Source organism: Pipistrellus kuhlii, unplaced genomic scaffold (assembly GCF_014108245.1).
Source record: "Pipistrellus kuhlii isolate mPipKuh1 unplaced genomic scaffold, mPipKuh1.p scaffold_m20_p_5, whole genome shotgun sequence".
Classification (NCBI taxonomy): Eukaryota; Metazoa; Chordata; class Mammalia; order Chiroptera; family Vespertilionidae; genus Pipistrellus; species Pipistrellus kuhlii.
The window spans coordinates 10,295,856-10,314,021 of record NW_023425551.1 but is presented as its reverse complement, the minus strand read 5'-3'; the positions used below and the strand labels follow the sequence as shown (position 1 = coordinate 10,314,021).

The 18,166-nt window shown below is 42.9% G+C and overlaps 1 protein-coding gene across 2 annotated transcripts; it reads right to left on the bottom strand.

Moving 5' to 3' along the window:
- Window positions 1-109: 109 nt before the first annotated feature.
- Window positions 110-16,426, bottom strand: SMPDL3A (sphingomyelin phosphodiesterase acid like 3A). 2 transcript variants are annotated; one of them, XM_036414248.2, is made up of 8 exons: window positions 16,297-16,426; window positions 13,346-13,559; window positions 12,073-12,217; window positions 6,374-6,470; window positions 5,075-5,244; window positions 3,646-3,826; window positions 1,783-1,907; window positions 110-784 (listed from the first exon to the last, which is right to left on the bottom strand). In XM_036414248.2, the coding sequence occupies exons 1-8, from the start codon at window positions 16,385-16,387 to the stop codon at window positions 467-469; spliced, it is 1,341 nt and encodes a 446-aa protein (XP_036270141.1). In that variant the 5' UTR covers window positions 16,388-16,426; the 3' UTR covers window positions 110-466. The 2 variants fall into 2 exon arrangements, with proteins under 2 accessions (XP_036270141.1, XP_036270144.1); XM_036414251.1 differs by lacking the exon at window positions 16,297-16,426 and adding an exon at window positions 14,889-14,936.
- Window positions 16,427-18,166: the final 1,740 nt, after the last annotated feature.

The window sequence follows — 18,166 nt, the reverse complement described above, 5'->3', positions numbered from 1 at the left end:
CATAGACTCAGAGATGACCCTCATGAGAAATCCGAGTTTTCCCAAGAGGAGGCGGTGCATGTAAAAGATGTTAACCTCAGTTTACACATGAGATTTAAACAGTTTGAACTTCAGCTCACACATGGGGTTTTAATAAGAGTGAATCAATCAAACTGAAAATTATCTTTTGAAAAATAATTGGTCATACGTCTGAAGAGTTGTTTCCTTGACTATAAAAATGGCATTGTCACAAGAGTATAAATTAGATATAATTATATAAACTGGAAGATAGAAAGTGCATATTTAAACATCATTCTAGTGGGCAGTTTATATACATCTAATGTATCAAAAAATTGGAATATTAAAAATATCTTCATTTGAGCATCATAAAAAAGAAAGCAAAGAAAGGAATTCTGTTTGCCCATTCAGTAACTCACAAAGATTGACATAACAAGTTGCCTTCTCTATGAACACAAGTTGGGAAATGCTATAGATTGTGCTTTATATAGTAACGTTTGAGGCAGTCTACATAGGAATTACGATCCAGATTCATAATTGCACAAATTTGAAAGGCCTTGCATAAGTCACTGCAAACGACATTGCTGTCATAACTCACGAAGTAGTAATTATAGTATTTCATGAATTTCTTACTATCCAGGGCTGCAAATTCTTTAGCTAATCCATACAAACTTTTTGGCTGCAGATCTTCAATGTCATAAGTCTGGGTCAGGGTGTACTCCAGCTGCCAGTTGGATTCTCCTTTTAGATTAGCATCTGTCAGGTTCAAGTAAAACTGCAACATATCCTACAGTCAAAAACAGTAAGAAAGCGCAGTTCATTCGGGGGCACACAAAACACTTTGCAGCAAGAAGAGTCTTCCCTAGGATTAACGCGGCACTCCTGATTTCAAGTTGCAATCACTTAAAAAAGTGAGAGTTGATTTTGGAGAAAGAACCCCACTAGAAGAGCTATATTACTTTTTCATTTTAAAAACAAATGAAAGAACATAATACAAATTAATATAAATGATATAAAGAGATGTACAGAATAGAAAGCCTTCGATTCACACGCGTCAAAAGTCACCACCACTAATGATATTATGCTGGAGGCGCTGTAACCAGCTCACAAGAGCCGATTGTCAGATTTTCAGGAATCTTGCCAGTCAGTTGACACTAACTCTGGCAGCTTGAAATTGGCCACGATGGGAGTATTTACATCATGGAAATCAGCAAACACTATAAACCAAAGTTTGTGTGTTTTTTCTCCCGGTGAACAGGTTGTTAAACATTTACCAACACTCTGGTGTTACTTGTGCTGTTCTAGAGTTTATGTATGAAACAAATATAAGTATTTAGAAAATATACACCTATTTCCTATTTTTTGGCTTTTTTATTTTTTTTAATATATTTTATTGATTATTTTACAGAGAGGAAGGGAGAGGGATAGAGAGTTAGACACAACAGCTGCCTCCTGCACATCCCCCACCGGGAACGTGCCCTCAACCACGGTACATGCCCTTGACCGGAACCGAACCCAGGATCCCTCAGTCCACAGGTGCACATTCCATCCACTGAGCCAAACCAGTTTGGGCTTTTTTTGGCTTTTTTAAAAAAGGAAGTCATACTATACAAACTTTTGGACTTTTAAAAAGTATTGAATGCTATATCAGGGACATCATTCTATGTTAGCACATATATACACACACACAGCACACACAGCTATACTAAAAACATTCAACTAAACTACTGAAAATATGAAGTCATTTATAAACATGGGGTCAATTCTAAAATTGTACCAACTTACCAATAACTTATAATCATGAGGATCATACTGAAATAGTCTGACTCCAGGGTTGTTGGTCTGTTTCTGTAAAGCGCCCTTCACTGGGGTAACCGCAGGAGCCACAAACGCAGAATTTACTGGACTTCCTGGACAAAACATAAAAATATCTTTTTAGAGACTGAGTTTAACTATATTAAAAATATGAACAAGTTCCAGATTAAGAGGTTAATAGACATAATAGCCCAATGATATATGATCTTTAATGGATTCTGACTTGAAACATGTCAAAAACACTTTTGAGGAAAATAGAAACATTTTATTATGGGATGGTATTAAATAATAGCAAAGAATTATTATTAATTTTGTTAGATAAATTAAAGGTGGTATGATTATGTAAGTGACTCATGTATTTTAGCAATGTATCGGAAGCATGTAAGGCTAAAACATCTGATGTTAAGGTTCACTTTTAGATAATTCAGGAAAAAAATTTTAAAAATGGATGGGTAAAACAAATGTGGCAAAATCTTGATATATGTTAAAATAAATGATGGCACATGTGTCTGTTTTTATCATTCTCTCTGCTTTTGGATATTTAAAATTTTTCATAATGAAAAAATTCAAGTTATTACAAGTACACACACATGTCCTGTACCTCCACCTGAAACAATATTCCAATGACTACATAATAAATATTTAAGTGTCACCGTGTTTTATACATATCCTAGAACTAAGTAAAAATACTGAGTAAAAAAGCCATCAAATCCTAAAAGGTTCTCATTTTTACCAAGACCACCCATTCCAAAAAAAGAGGTAAAGCATTTCAAAAATATTCCCCAATTACTAAAAAAAATATATTTTGTTTTTTCTCCATACTGACTACTATAAAATCAGAAGTCTTAATTTGTTAACTCTCAAGTTTTCTACCCTCATGCACAAAATAATTTTTAAAAATAGAGCATCGTTCAGTTTGATGCTAGCATTTTCTTCTATTTTTTTTCTTTTAATGCTGAGTCATTAACAATGCATATAAGTACTTAAAAATGAGAATTTATTATGTTTTACTTTAAACCAGTGGTAAAGTGCCCTTTGCTTTTTATATTAAGTAAAATCTGGTGCTGGATTAAATAGAACATTTAATTTGCTAAATCAGTAAGAATTACCGGAGTTTCGATGCCTTACTTTAGCATCTTGGATTTGGGAGATACGAACAAAATGTCATATTACTGTGCCAGGACAGTAAGGAGCTAGGAAAATTCCAGAGCAAGTGAAATAGGGAACCTGAGACAGGAGAGTGAAAACAAGGCCAAACAGTGAGAGCAATTAGCAACCGGCTTGTAAACAACAACCCACTATCTTCCCCAGCCAAGGACACCTGAGAGCTAATTGTTAAAATCCTCCCTGAGGAGAGAATGCAGAAAAGGAGGGAGAGAGAGGAAAAAAGGCAGTTTTACTCCCTAAGCAGAGAAGCCAGCTGCCTCAAGGCTTGACCAGGTATGGTAGCCAGGTGCTTCTCATGCAGTCTGGGGAGGACACAGCAAGGTGGAAAGGGACCTTGAGAATGAACCTGTATCTAAATATTCAGCAGAGGGATGTTGAAACCTATAGACAGGAGGGTATATAATGCCTCAGATCCCCACGCCACTCACTCTTCAGATTAGCTGAGAACTGTGTTTCATAAGCCAGATGTATAGATTTGCTTGGCTTGCTTCTTCAATAAAGGTGATGCTTTTACTTGCTTTAATAAAATTGGCTTCATCACAAAGCAATCGAGGTCTCTTGCATAAACGCATTTATATGAAGAGACAAGAATCGAGGTTGGGGACAGCCCTCTCCCTCTGACCCCGGGGGCTGTGTGTTACCTGGAAGAGGTGCTTCTAACTTTACCTTTTTCATCTGAAAGAACCATGATGCTGTCTTTGTGAGTGTGACCATAAAACTGTCCCGCAATGACACTGCTGTATTTTCTAAAAATACTGATCAGTTTCTCATTATAGAATTCTCTCATGGCCGTGGTGCCCATGGAAAAGGGCAGGTAGCCCACTGGGATGTGTGCTATGATGTACACCTGGGGAAAGAAACACAGGAGGGCTGATGAGCATCTTTCTTCACATTTGTTGTAACTAAATGACATTTAGATACCCAAGATCAAAAGCATATTAATTAAAATTTAGAAAGCAAATATACCATCTCTCCTTTTTATTACCAAAAAATATAAAATTAGAAAACTATTTATTTTGTTATATTTGCTCTTGTCTCTTTTAAACTACCCTGCTGCCCTAGCCAGTTTGGCTCAGTGGATAGAGCGTTGGCCTGCAGACTAAAGGGATCCAGGTTTGATTCCGACCAAGGGCACACGACCAGGTTGCAGGCTCGATCCTCCACCAGTATGGTGTGTGCAGGGGACAGCTAATTAATGGTTCTCTCCATTCATTGATGTTTCTCTCCCTCTCTCTCTCTCTCTCTCTCTCTCTCTATATATATATATATATATATATATACACACACACACACACACACACATATATATATATATATATATATATATATATATATATATATATCCCTTCTTCTCTGAAATCAATAAAAAAATATCTATACTAATAAAAGAGTAATATGCTAATTAGACTGGACATCTTCTGGATGTCTAATTAGCACAGTGGCAGGGGCCGAGGCAAAGGCGGTTAGGGGCAATCAGGAAGGCAGGTAGAGCAGTTAGGGGTAATCAGGCCATCAGGGGTCAGTGGTTAGGGGTGATCAGGCTATCAGGGGAGAGTGGTTAGGGGTGATCAGACCAGCAGGGGAGTAGTTAGGGGCATCAGGCAGACAGGTAGGCATGGTTAGGGGCAATCAGGCAGGCAGGCAGAGTGGTTAGGGGCAATCAGGCAGGCAGGCAGGTGAGTGGCTAGGAGCCAGCAGTCCTGGATTGAGAGAGGGATTCCGGATTGGAGAGGGTGCAGGCTGGACTGAGGAACCCCCTACCTTTGCCCTGCACACAAATTTCATGCTTTGGGCCTCTAGTTAAAAATAATAAACGACACTGTTGCATTAACTGTGACATTGGTCACAATTTTTTTTAATATCAGCCTCTTTTTATATGAACTGATGTCAATCAATCCTCAAAACATTAAAAGCAAAACAAAATAAAACAAATAACAAGAGATAAATTATCATGCATTTCATATGAAAACATCTTCAAATTTTATTTTTATTAATTCCTGACACATACCTCCCCCCCTCCCCCCCGACAAGTTTAATAAATATACAAATTTAGCCCTCTGTTTATCCCCTTATGATTTGGGTCTATGAAATATACCTTCTCATTATTTTGCTGAGAGATATTCAGTGTATTTTCTAGCCATTCAAATTGATTTGCTGGGTCACTCCTATTCAGAGTCACAATATTTGGGCCATAGTATAAGTTTGTGTTCAGGCTGATGATTCTAAGGTTCGGATTAGATGAAACTTTCTGTGAATAAAAGCCACCTATAAAAACAAATTTAAACTTATTCTAGAGAAACACACACACAGATATGCAGTTACTATAAAAGCAAATTCTTCATTAAAATTTTTTTTTTAAAGGATTTACATACCAGCCATGATAGTTATATTTATTCTAGAGGCCCGGTGCATGAAATTTGTGCACGGGAAAGGACCCTAGGCCTGACAGCAAGTAGGGCCTATCTGTGGGTGATCAATGGGATGATCAGGGGCATCCATTAGCACCTGCCTTGGCCAGCCTGACACTGCCCATTCACTGGCCCCACCCCTACCCCCCGCTGCCAGTCGCCTCCCTCTGCAGGGCGACTGGTAGGGTGATTGAGGGGACCCCCCCACCCGCCCCGCCCGGCACCTACCTTGGCTAGCCTAGGGCTTGGGGGAAGCTCCTGCATTGAGTGTTTGCTTCCTGGTGGTCAGTGTGCATCATAGCGACTGGTCGTTTTGCAGTTTAGTCAATTTGCATATTAGGCTTTTATTATATAGGATCTCATTGTTTAGTTTGTATATTATACATAAGCCATCATTAGATAAGAATCAGGTTTAACAAACATGGAAAACCTACCATGTGCTAAGTCCATGTGTTAGCTCTTCTATACATAGAGGTAACAAGAGTTGTTTCCAATATTCAGGTGAAAATAAAATAAATATACTGGCACTAAACAACAAGGTATTGAACTTTGTAAAAGAAATATTACTATACCAACTCCTAATATAGTATGATTGGGAAAGTGAAGATGAGAATTATTGTGAAATACAAAATCCAGAGAATGGGATCTTGCCAGAGACCACTGAATAAATGGCAGACAAACCAGAGATGCTACATCCTCCATGGAGATGAAGCTTAAAGGCATAAGCCCACTGATGCCAGCAAACCAGTGGCAACAGAATGCCCAAGAGTCTACTTGTCAGAGCTAGTCACTGAGATGCTGGCCCTGAGCCCACTCACCATCCATGACTCTCTCTCTCTCCCCTCAGCTTTCAAACATGATTTGTGGCCTCCAGAAAAACTGGGTACAGAGGCTCTTCAGAATTGGCACAGCCAAGCAAATATGAAAGACCTAAGTCTAAACAACATTAATAAAAATAGAAGCAAAGTAGTAAATCTCTCACTTACCTTTCTTTAAAGTCTGAATAGCTTCTTCATCTAGCCATGGTTTCCAGAGGTTTGCTACTGCATTGTACACCTTGCTGGTGAAAACAGGCAGTTGATCCTGGCCACAAACAATATAATTCACCATTGAAACTCTGAAGACTGTGGGGATCAATTAATTAAACATTGCTTGAGTGTTTACTACTATGCTAGGTATCTGAAAATGCAAAGATGAATACTAGATGGAGGTAATCTTCAAGGAGTATATAACATAGTTGGAGAGACAGGGACAAAATACAATGGATCACCTATAAGACAGTGCACTAGGTACTACTGCAGAGGCTCTGGGAGTATAGAAGCAAGAAGAATCAAATCTGGTCCAGAGTCAGCAGGGAGAGACAATAGAGCATTTGAACCAAGCCTTGAATAATGATTCATCAAATTGACCAAAAAAGGATCAGACAGAGAAGGGAAAATGCCTTATGATTTCACATGTATGTGAAATCTAGATCTCTTACCCTCTGAGACAGCATGGAGGGACCTGGAGAGTATTATGTTAAGCGAAATAAGCCAGTCAGAGTAAGACAAGTATCACATGATCCCACTCATATGTGGAATCTCCTTCATATGTGGAATCATAGCATGTGGAAGGAATGGAAAAAAATAGAATAAGTCCTCTGAAATGTTAACACTAGTAAAAAGCTTCTTAAAGATTTATAACCACACAAAATTGATTCGAAGAAGTCTCTTATGTCAGCCTGAATTTTACCAACTTGTTGATTTTTAATGGTGAACTAGATGTATAAAACATTATTTGTATTATCTTAAAGTATCTTTTATCATCCTATTTATCATATTATAATAATGTATGTTTATTTTCTAGGGGAGAAAATAAACAAAACTTTAAGAAAGTAGATACTGAATAGAAACCCAGAAAGCATTTGTAAAATTGGGTAATTACTCCCACTTTTGTCTTTAAAAAGTATAATATAAAACTAATGCATTTTATTCACTATCCTCATTTCCTTCTGTGTAATAATGATAGAGACATATTTCTTAAAGGAGTTTCCTTGTCAGCATTAATTAAAATGCTTAGTTATTTCTCAAGATGACACCCAAGTCACATTAGTTCCTAATGCATATACCTAGTACATAATGAAAGTCTAAATACATTCAGAGTAAGTAATAACCAAATAATTTGTTTTAACTGGGACTAATTATCCAAAGCATATTTTCAGTTCGTGTCAGAGATCAGAGTCACCTGTCTGAAAATTACACAATGGTTTAGGCCAATCTAGATTTTGATTTAGAATTAGTTGTCATTGCCTTGGCCGGTGTGGCTCAGTTATTTGGGCATAGTCCTATGCACCAAAAGGTTGTACCAAAAGATTGACAGTTCCATTACTGGTCAGGGCACATGCCTGGGTATGGGGAGCGATCCCTGTTTGGAAGTGTAAGGGAAGCCACTAATCAATTTTGCACTCTCAGATCTATGTTTCTCTAATTAGAAAAAAATCAAAAATTGATCATCATTAAAAAAAAACACAAACAAAACAAAAAAAAAAACCCTAAAGTTTCTACCATGTGTTTGCTTTAAGATGAAAACCAAGATACTAACATGGTCAAGTGGAATCTTAACACTATATAAAAAGCACTCTACACTTTTCCACTTTAAATATGAGAAATATCAGCACCAGAGAACTTAGGTGATTTATCCAGGCACAACTGGTCAGTCACAGAGCTGGATCTAAATCCCAGGTCTTTGCGCCATCACGCTTACCTCCACTTGTCTACTGGACCATACTATCCTCTCAGTGTGTTTGGGCTGTGACAGGACCACTGCTGAGAAATGAGGTATTCACTGGGACCCATAGGTAAGTTTCATGGCACCAGTCTTACCAGTTTAGGAGTAAATGAGGATCCTGCCCAGACTGCTTTCCAGGGCGGGTGGCCATGGGAAGGCATGCCCGGGCTGCCCACACTCTGATGGAATGGGTGGGGACATGCCTCTCTGCATGTGTATGACCATGTAGCTATGTTTATGTACATGTTTATGGGTTTTAATGGAAATAACACTTGTCATCTGTGTTGTTACCAATACTCTCCAGATTTCAATCCCAGGTATCAGTCTCTAGTAATACTGATGGGAGGCTTTCATTTGACATTCCTGAAGTGTTACATGTGGGATGGAAGAATGGGAGTAGAATAACAAAAAGATTTTAAAATATGAACTCATAAGCTAGAAAGAGGAGAAAAATTAACTGTTTAAGGTATACAGGCTGCCCTAACCGGTTTGGCTCAGTGGATAGAACGTTGGCCTGTGGACAGAAGGGTCCTATGTTTGATTCCAGCCAAGGGCACATTCCTTGATTGTGGGCTTGATCCCTAATAGGGGGCAAGCAGGAGGCAGCCGATCAATGATCCTCTCTCATCATTAATGTTTCTATCTCTCCATCCCTCTCTCTTCCTCTCTGAAATCAATGAAGAAATAAATATATATATATATATATATATATATATATATATATATATATATATATATATGTATGTATGTATACAGGCTGTCCAATTTATCTTAGCTGTATACATAATAGGATACAGTTTAGAAGTTGGGTAGTACCTACGTCTTTGAATTATTATAAGATGTGACTTCATAAAAGAAGACAAAGGAGACATCTGTAATATGTTCAACAATAAAGATTTTTAAAAATTAAACATAAATCAAAAGAAGACAGAGATAAAAATAAAAAAATAAAAAAATCCTCCAAGGAGATAGGACAATGTATCGCATGCCACAGCTTAATGCTATAACAACCACCACTCCACTTACTGAGGGCTTACTATGTGGTGGTTAGGAAGTTGTGCCTTTTCATAAAGTGTCACTTCTTCTCACAAAAATTCTGCAAGGAGGGTATTATTGCACCTATTTGCAAATGAGTGACCTAGGGATCAGGGACATGAAGTGAATTATCCAAGTTGGTCAAGCTATTAGAAGCAGGACGAGATGAGGATTTAATTCTAGTGAATGTAACTCACTTTTCCACCGCACCAGTCTGCCTGTCACCTAATAAAACAACGTGCAACCTCTGGCTCCAGAGACTACCATCCCCGAGCCTCTGCCCTGAGTGTCTACCATCTCAGGGGTCACAAAAGGTGACACTGCTTGAGAGGACAACTCACAGAGACTCACACTTCATTCATCTCAAGTCCAGAGGCCAGTGCCAGGAAGTTAGGTGAAACTTAACACCCGTCCCAGGGTACAACTTTTCAAAACCACTCTGCTCAGGTTCGATGAACTAATATAATCAAAACTCTCATGAAGCATCCTTTTGACATGAGATGGAAAAGGTATTCTAAGCAAAAAGAGAAATGTAGACAAAGAGAGGCAGGAAAGTAAACATCATAATCCAGAGTTGTTGAGTATGTTATTCTGGCAAGAGCTAGGGATGTGTGAAACCACACTGGTCTAACTGCACACAAAAGATCCAGGATGTGGGCTCCACCCCTGAGTGATTGTGAGCATTTAACAAGCAACTTAACATTTCTAGGCCTGTTTTCTCATCTATAAAATGAAGAGTAGATTTATTGGGTCTAGTAATAATTAATGTCATTTTTTAACATTCGTTTAAAATCTTGCTTGGCGTTGACTTGTATTGACATAACCTTCAAACACGTGGTATCTACAGAACGTGTGAAGTGCAATTAACAAGTTTTGCTTGAAAAAGTTTGTGTTTGGTTTGGTTTTTGTTGCAAAACTAGGGCTAAGAAGATGGCGGATGAAGAGCATATTCGGCACTGCATGCTTTACGAGTTCCAATTAGGAAGAAAAGCAAGTGAGGCTGCAAAAAACATCTGTAGTGCTCTTGGTCAAGATGCAGTTAGCGCCAGAAAATGCCAGCGTTGGTTTGAGAAATTTCGCGAGGGAAATTTTTCGTTAGATGACAAGAGTGGTCGAGGCTGTGTGTCCAATTCTGATCAAGAAGCTCTTCAAGCTCTTTTGGTGCAAAATCCTCAAATTACCCAACAAGAGCTTGCAACAACTTTAAATTGTTCACAAAAAACAATTTCCAATCAATTGCGTGCACTTGGCAAAGTCCAAAAGTTTGGAAAATGGGTTCCTCATGAGTTGACCGACAACAACCGTAATCAAAGAGTCACAATTTGCAGTTCGCTCCTCTCTCGTCAAAACCGTTTGCCGTTTTTAGAGCAAATTGTTACTGGAGATGAAGAATGGGTGCTGTATGTTAATTTGAAAAGGCGGCCTCAATGGTTGGACAAAAATGAGGCTCCGCAGCCCACACCAAAACCTGACTTGCATGCGAAAAAAGTGATGTTGTGTGTTTGGTGGAATTTTAAAGGAATTCTTCATTATGAACTTTTACCATCTAACCAAACCATTACAAGTGCAGTGTATAGTGCCCAATTGGAAAGGTTAGCCCAAGCTTTAAGAGAAAAAGAACCCGCGCTGATTAATCGGAAGGGCGTAATTCTTCACCACGATAACGCACGACCGCATACTGCAAGAATCACTGCTGAAAAACTGCGCCAGTTGGAATGGGAAGTTCTCCCTCAACCTGCATATTCTCCTGACATTGCCCCTTCCGATTACCATTTGTTTCGTTCTTTGCAAAACTTCCTTCTTGGAAAAAAATTTAATAATGAAGAATGCCTCAAAAATGCATTGACCGAATTTTTTGCATCAAAATCACAAGAATTTTACAACAGAGGGATTAAAATGCTTCCTGAGCGCTGGGCACAAGTAGTAGAAAACAACGGCAACTATATTGTTGATTAAATTTTGTTGTATTGTTTAAATAAATTCGATTTAAAAAAGTATTAGAAAACGACATTAATTATTACTAGACCTAATAGACCAGGGTCAGCAAACTTCTTCTACAAAAAGCAACCCTTATGAGCGATGCGTTCTGTCACAGCTATTCTGCTCTGCAGTTGGTGCAAAAGAAGCCATAGGCAATACAGGAAGAATAGACATGGTTGTGTTTCAATAAAACTTTATTTAAAACAGGTGGCAGGCCAATTTGGACCAGAAGCCCTAATTTGCCATGCTTTGGACTAAACAATAATCTCTTAAATCTGTATAAATTGGGGGTTCTACACTACTACAAGAAGACCCTGAAACCAAAGCTGGTATTAGCTGTTACACACAGGCTGCTTAACAAAAAGCTGTTCTGGTAAGTTGAAACTCGGCTGTATCAGGCATTAAATATTCTGAATATAGTCTCTGCCTTGAATCACATCTTAATTAGATAAACTGGGCTTGAACATAAACATGATCATGATAGTTTGCTATGTTTTTAAAGTTTCCGATCTCAATCTAGCTTAGATTAGGGTGTGGTGAGTTTAGTATGCCAAATTGAAATTCTGAAAAATAAACATTTGTCGACGTTAACCTTCCTCCCAAACTGAATCACATAAATATGAGTGAATGACAAAAGCACTCAAAAGAAAGGTGAAATAAAGGAAGATTAAAAAGAGAAACAAAAACTAATACTTCACCAACTAGGTATGTGCTTCCGAACACAAACTATGGACATAACATCTTATGAGTTATTAAGAGTCATTTTAAAGTCCTTGAAACACTCGTCTTGCCTTCCTTGATGGGTAGCATTAAGAGCACACTCTGCCTCGATGAGCCCCACTCCCATCAGTCAGTTACTGTCATACTTTTTGCACCACTGATGGGAAGTTAAGGTCAGACTTACCTGTGGCCAATAGTCATGATTGCCCAGCGCAGGGAAAACCTGGAGATTTGGAAAGAGACTCTGGACGGTGGTTGTCATATTAGCAATCACCGTTATGACTGTGTCTGTGGAGAGTTCATACACTGGAACATGAGGGGGGCTATCCCTGAAAAGAACAGAGAATCATAGAGGACAAAGTCAAGTTACACAGAGAATTCACGAGACGTGTGCACAATGCCTTGCTGGGTACTGTCTTCGCAGACCTCCACTGTAAAACAGCAGATACGAGTGAAGAGTTGGTAAGCTACTCTTCATTTACCTTTCTCCCACAAAGAATCTCATTTTAAAAATGTGTGTAATCACAAAAGATAAACTAGAAATCTCAGCCTGTTTTACTGCCTGACTGCAGATTTTTGAGAGATAAAAAATGTTAGTAAATGAAAAGCACAGATTCCAGAGCCAAAATGCCTAGATCAAAAATCCCAGCTTTGCCACTCCCGGGCTGTGCGCACTTGGGCAAGTTACTTAGACGCTCAGTGCTTTCATTTCCTTATATGCAAAATGGAGAAAACAATAATGCTGTTTCAGGTACAGGAAATGCAGGCCTCGTCGCTCTGTCATAATGGATCGAATTATTTCATTATACCACCAGACGATGCTGTTTGCAAAATTGCTATCACAGATTAACTCCCATTTTTGCCATTTGTTTTTATTAAATCAAGACTTTTATCACATTAATAAGTGATAAAATATCAAGACATCGATATAAGTATGCTGCTTATGGATTCATGTATTTGCATCAACATATTTCTAGAGTGTGTACTCAAAAAAAACCCCACACAATTCTAAAAATTTTATCTCTAATGTTGATTAATTTGAATGACGTAGAATTTCTTAAACTGAGTAATTTTAAAGCATAATTAATCTTACGGAATTCAACAATCTAATGAAGCTTAAGACACTGAGTAACTCATGGTATTTATATAATACTAGAAGCCCGATGCACAAAAATTCATGCCAGAATGGGCTTTCCTTTCCCTGGCTGTGGGCACCACCTTCACTCTGGCCTGGAGCCATCTTTCCTCCTTCATACCCTGCTCAGAGGCCCGGAGCAGCTGGGGGTGGTGCAGAAAGCCTGTGTCTTGCCCCAGCCCCGGGCTGCTCAGCCCTGGTGTATGCAAATTAACCTGCCATCTTTGTTGGGTTGATTTGCATAGTCACTCCTGATTGGCTGGTAGGCGTTGCAAAGATACGGTCAATTAGCATGTTACTCTTTTATTAGATAGAAACTTACCCTGTCCATATCATGAAAGATGCTTTTTGTCCTGAATTTTTAATGAAATCAAATGCTGACAAGATAAGGTAATACGGAGAATCACACATAACATCTCCAAAAGGGCCAGGATTGGAGGCATTTGTGCCTTTGGACGAAGCACACACTTTGGTGTGGTCATCTGTGATGTGGTAAGTAGGGTCTAAGTGTAAGTCAGTCACATGCCAGAACTGTCCTGTTGATTAGAAAAGAAATGGTGTTAAATCTAATTCTCTTTTTTTTTCTTTATCTTTTTACATAAATATTTACAGTTGGATAACAGGTTGTTGCTCCTCCCTGTGATACCCCTCTCTCTCTCTCTCATCTCGTGTAAAATGGATGCTGACCCCTACTGTGATTAAAGGACATGAGATTATAAATATACCACATTTTTATAAACCAAAACTGAAAACACATTAAGGACATATCCACCATATATAATTTTATACTGAGATGTATATATCTCTAGCATCTAGAATGTGTCTGACCTATATTAGGCCCTCAACAACATTCTTTAATTAGGCATAGGCAAATTTCAGGATTCCCTCCAGCAATGAAAGCTAAACTGGAACCAGTTCCTCCGGGCTTGCCGTCCAGTGTTCTTTCCACTACACTGGATTCCCAGACAGGTAAGTGAGGGGTAATTACTTAGGTGCACTGGAGGGAGTCTTTAAACAGTAGCTAAGAATGCGCTCTGACAGGCTCCTAGCCTGAGATTTACGAATGGTGAACCTTAGGAGGCCTTACCTTCCACTTCTAATAAAATTGTATATAAAATGCTGAGTGTGCGTGTGTGTGTGTGTGTGTGTGTGCGCGCGCGCGCGCGCGCGCGCGCGCGCGCGCGCGCGCCCCCAAGACCATAGACCTGGCCTGCAGCAGAGCCCACATTCCAATTCAGAGTCTCTGGTTAACAATCCAAAGTTCTTTTCCCTACACCATGACCACTTTCGTTAAAAATATCCCCACAAATATATGTGGGTGTTGTCAACATAGGTACATAAGTGCTCAAAAATTATACACATACCCCCCAAACGTATTTATCTTAAAATGTTTTAATTCAGTGGTCGGCAAACTCATTAGTCAACAGAGCCAAATATCAACAGTACAACGACTGAAATTTCTTTTGAGAGCCAAATTTTTTAAACTTAAGCTTCTTCTAACGCCACTTCTTCAAAATAGACTCGCCCAGGCTGTGGTATTTTGTGGAAGAGCCACACTCGAGGGGCCAAAGAGCCGCATGTAGCTCGCAAGCTGCAGTTTGCCGATCACAGTTTAAATTTATCCTAAAAAATCTGGTAAACCATGTTTGGACATATTACTGTTAAAAATACGGGCTTCCGTTTATTTGTTTACGTCCGTTCCTACCAAATAGTCCAGCAGGTCCTGACCTCCTGAGCTAAAGGGTTGTGGCTAACTAAACACACTCTGGTGGAGCTTCCCCGGGTGTTTGTCCTCTTGACCACCAGGACTCAGACAGGAAACTGAGACTGGGCATTTGCAAGCGTGTGCACACACACATACACACCCAATAGTGAGCCAGAGGCCTTCATGGTATGGTAGGTGTTGTAAGGAAAGCCAGCACCCACCATACTATGGTTGGGAGTTTACATCAAATGAAAAAGTGAAATATGTCCAAGGTGACACTTAAGCAGCTCTTTGAAGTTACCTTTCCCCAGGATTCAATCTTGCTGCTTTCCTACCCAAACACAGAGGTGTGACTGTAGATTGGCTAGACCCCAGCACTGAGGCACTGAAATCTTCAGCAACCGGATTCTTAAAAGCAAAAGGGGAACTTGCCATTGGTTCGCCCCATGCAACCTGGGGACCTTCTATCTCTGAATCCTGAACAGCCACCTACGTAAGCTCGGCGCCAGCTTTAGTGAAAGCAGGAGCCAGCAGACATAGTGTTTTGGGAACCATTTCTTACGACTGACAGTTGGGAAACGTTCTTGTTTTCCACTGCCTCAGAGCTGAGTCATGTGCACTTGGCTTTCAAAGAGGAGGCACTTTTCTCACTGCGTTTCAGCCACATGAGAAAGGGCAACACAGGTTTCAGGACTGGGCACTGCGCTGAGTTTCAGAGACATCTATGCCCCAGAGCCCTGTCTAACTTTCCCCTCTCTGAGGAGCAGAGCAAGTGTTTCTAAGGGGGGTCTGGGAGGTGCGGGCACCTTGACCTTGGAAACTGACGGCTCAGGTGGCACGGTGAAATCGCTCACCTAACAGGCATCTCTTTGGACCAGTGGTTCTCACACTGCAGCGTCTATCAGTCACCAAGAGACTTTCTGAAACAGATCTTTGGGCCCCAATCCTCGGAGTTTCGGGATCCATAGGCCAGGGTAGGGATGGAGAACTTGCATTTCTAGCCAGTGTAGGTGATGCTGGTGCTGGCTGCCCCGGCCGGCACTTTGAGAACCAGCCCGGGTACAGGCCCTGGGGAAAGGGCTGAGGATGCGTGAGGCCGGTCCGCCCGCAGCCCAGCATCCAGGCTGCGAGAAAAGAGGGTCCCAAGGCAGACGACGGACTTTGGGTGGGGAGCCCCGAGGCTGTGACCGTACTCGCGTCAATGTCACCAAACTCGGTGGCGGGGACCGAAGATCCTCCGAGTCCCACTGAGATGCCACCCCCCCCCCCCGGCTCCCCGGGGCTCTGAGCGGATCGGGGCCGCGGGGAGAAGCGCGGGACAGCCCACTGCCGGCCGCTTTCCCACCGGCGCGCACTGCTCCTTCCTTCCCGGAGCCAAACACCGGAGCACAGCGTGCACCCCGCCCGCCCCGCGGCCCTCCCCGGCGGGGCCCGGCCGCCCTCCCTCCTTTCCTCCCGGCGCTCAGCTCCCCAGGGTCCGGCCCGGGAGCCCGGCGGGTCCCGGGCACTTTGCAGACTCGGAGCGGCGCTCCCGGCCCCGCGGGGAGGGAAGGGGCCCGGAGACTCACCGGCCGCCGGAGCGGGGCCCGGGGGCAGGGCCAGGCCGGGGCGGCCCAGCCACAGCGCCCCAAGGCAGCACAGCAGCGCCCGCAGCGCCATCGGGACGGCCGGGCGGGACTGGGCGGCCCGGAGGCGGAGGCGGAGGAGGTGGTGCTGGAGGAGGAGGCGGAGGTGGAGGCGGAGGAGGTGGTGCTGGAGGAGGAGGTGGTGGAGGCGGAGGAGGTGGTGCTGGAGGAGGTGGTGCTGGAGGAGGAGGTGGTGGAGGCGGAGGAGGTGGTGCTGGAGGAGGTGGTGCTGGAGGAGGAGGCGGTGGAGGCGGAGGAGGTGGTGCTGGAGGAGGAGGGGGTGGAGGAGGTGGTGGAGGAGGCGGAGGTGGTGCTGGAGGAGGAGGTAGAGGAGGCGGAGGAGGTGGTGGCTGGAGGAGGAGGTGGTGGCTGGCGGAGGAGGTGGTGCTGTAGGCGGTGGAGTGCTGGAGGCGGAGGCGGAGGCGGAGGAGGTGGTGCTGGAGGAGGTGGTGCTGGAGGAGGAGGAGGTGGTGGAGGCGGAGGAGGTGGTGCTGGAGGAGGAGGTGGTGCTGGAGGAGGCGGAGGCGGAGGTGGAGGAGGAGGCGGAGGTGGAGGCGGAGGAGGTGGTGCTGGAGGAGGAGGTGGTGCTGGCGGAGGAGGTGGTGCTGGAGGAGGTGGTGCTGGAGGAGGAGGTGGTGGAGGCGGAGGAGGTGGAGGCGGAGGCGGAGGCGGAGGAGGAGGAGGTGGTGCTGGAGGAGGAGGTGGTGGAGGCGGAGGAGGTGGAGGCGGAGGAGGCGGAGGAGGAGGAGGTGGTGCTGGAGGAGGAGGAGGTGGTGGAGGCGGAGGCGAAGGTGGAGGAGGAGGTGCTGGTGGAGGAGGGGGAGGAGGAGGGGGAGAGGAAGGTGGAGGGGGCGGAGGAGGAGGAGACGGGGTGTGTGCGGACGCCCAGCGGTCACGTGCGGGGCAGAGTCCGCCGCCCCTGGGTCGGCCTGACCCGGGGAGCTGGCTGATGACTGCAGCCCTTTGGGCGTCAGCAATTGCCCCGGGAAGAAATGTGTTCGGCCCGGCCACCTGGCCCTTAAGTAAGCTGACCAGCCGTCCCGCTTTGGGCGGGACAGCCCCGATTTCTAACAATTTGTCTCCTGCGCGTTTAAAAAAAAAAAAAGTCCCGATTTTTGGAAAGATTCTTCCTTCTTTTTCGGATTTTTTTTTTTTTTAACGCCGCGGGACACGGGACAAATGGACGTCTGGTCACCTTACCTTCAGCCTACCAGACCCGAGGCCCTGAACCTGAACCCCGAGGGCCTTCTCCGCAGAGGGGACACGCCAATATCCTGAATTTAGCGGCATCGGCACTGCCTGGAAATTCGAGTTGAAATGAAAATCCCCAGGCTCCACAGCGGGCCCACTGAATCAGAAACTCTGGGGTTTGGAGACCAGTAATTTGGGTTTTCCACAAGCTGAAGCGACGGTGATGTGTCCATGACCACTTCTCAATACCTGAGGTCCCCAGGAGTCTTGTTTGTTACAAAAAACAAAATTCAGCCCTTAACCGGTTTGGCTCAATCAATAGAGCATTGGCCTGAGGACTGAAGGGTCCCAGGTTCGATTCCGGTCAAGGGCATGTATTGTACGTTGGTTGCGGGCACATCCCCAGTAGGGAGTGTGCAGGAGGCAGCTGGTCAGTGTTTCTCATGGATGTTTCTAACCCTCTATCCCTCTCCCCTCCTCTCTGCTAAAAAAAAAAAAAAAATCAATAAAATATATATTTTTTAAAAAACAACAAAATTCAACTAAGTCCAGGTGAAGATCAATTTGGCTAAGTGATTTCTCCATTGGGGAGCGTCACATCTAGACCCCGGGAGGGCTCGAG

Excerpts from the sequence above, each read along its gene's own strand:
- SMPDL3A (XM_036414248.2), bottom strand. The coding sequence starts at position 16,387 with ATGGCGCTGCGGGCGCTGCTGTGCTGCCTTGGGGCGCTGTGGCTGGGC. Across the intron at positions 13,560-16,296 it reads GGGCCCCGCTCCGGCGGCCG|GACAGTTCTGGCATGTGACT; the intron begins GTGAGTCTCCGG and ends TCTAATCAACAG. Across the intron at positions 12,218-13,345 it reads TCTTTCATGATATGGACAGG|GGATAGCCCCCCTCATGTTC; the intron begins GTAAGTTTCTAT and ends TGTTCTTTTCAG.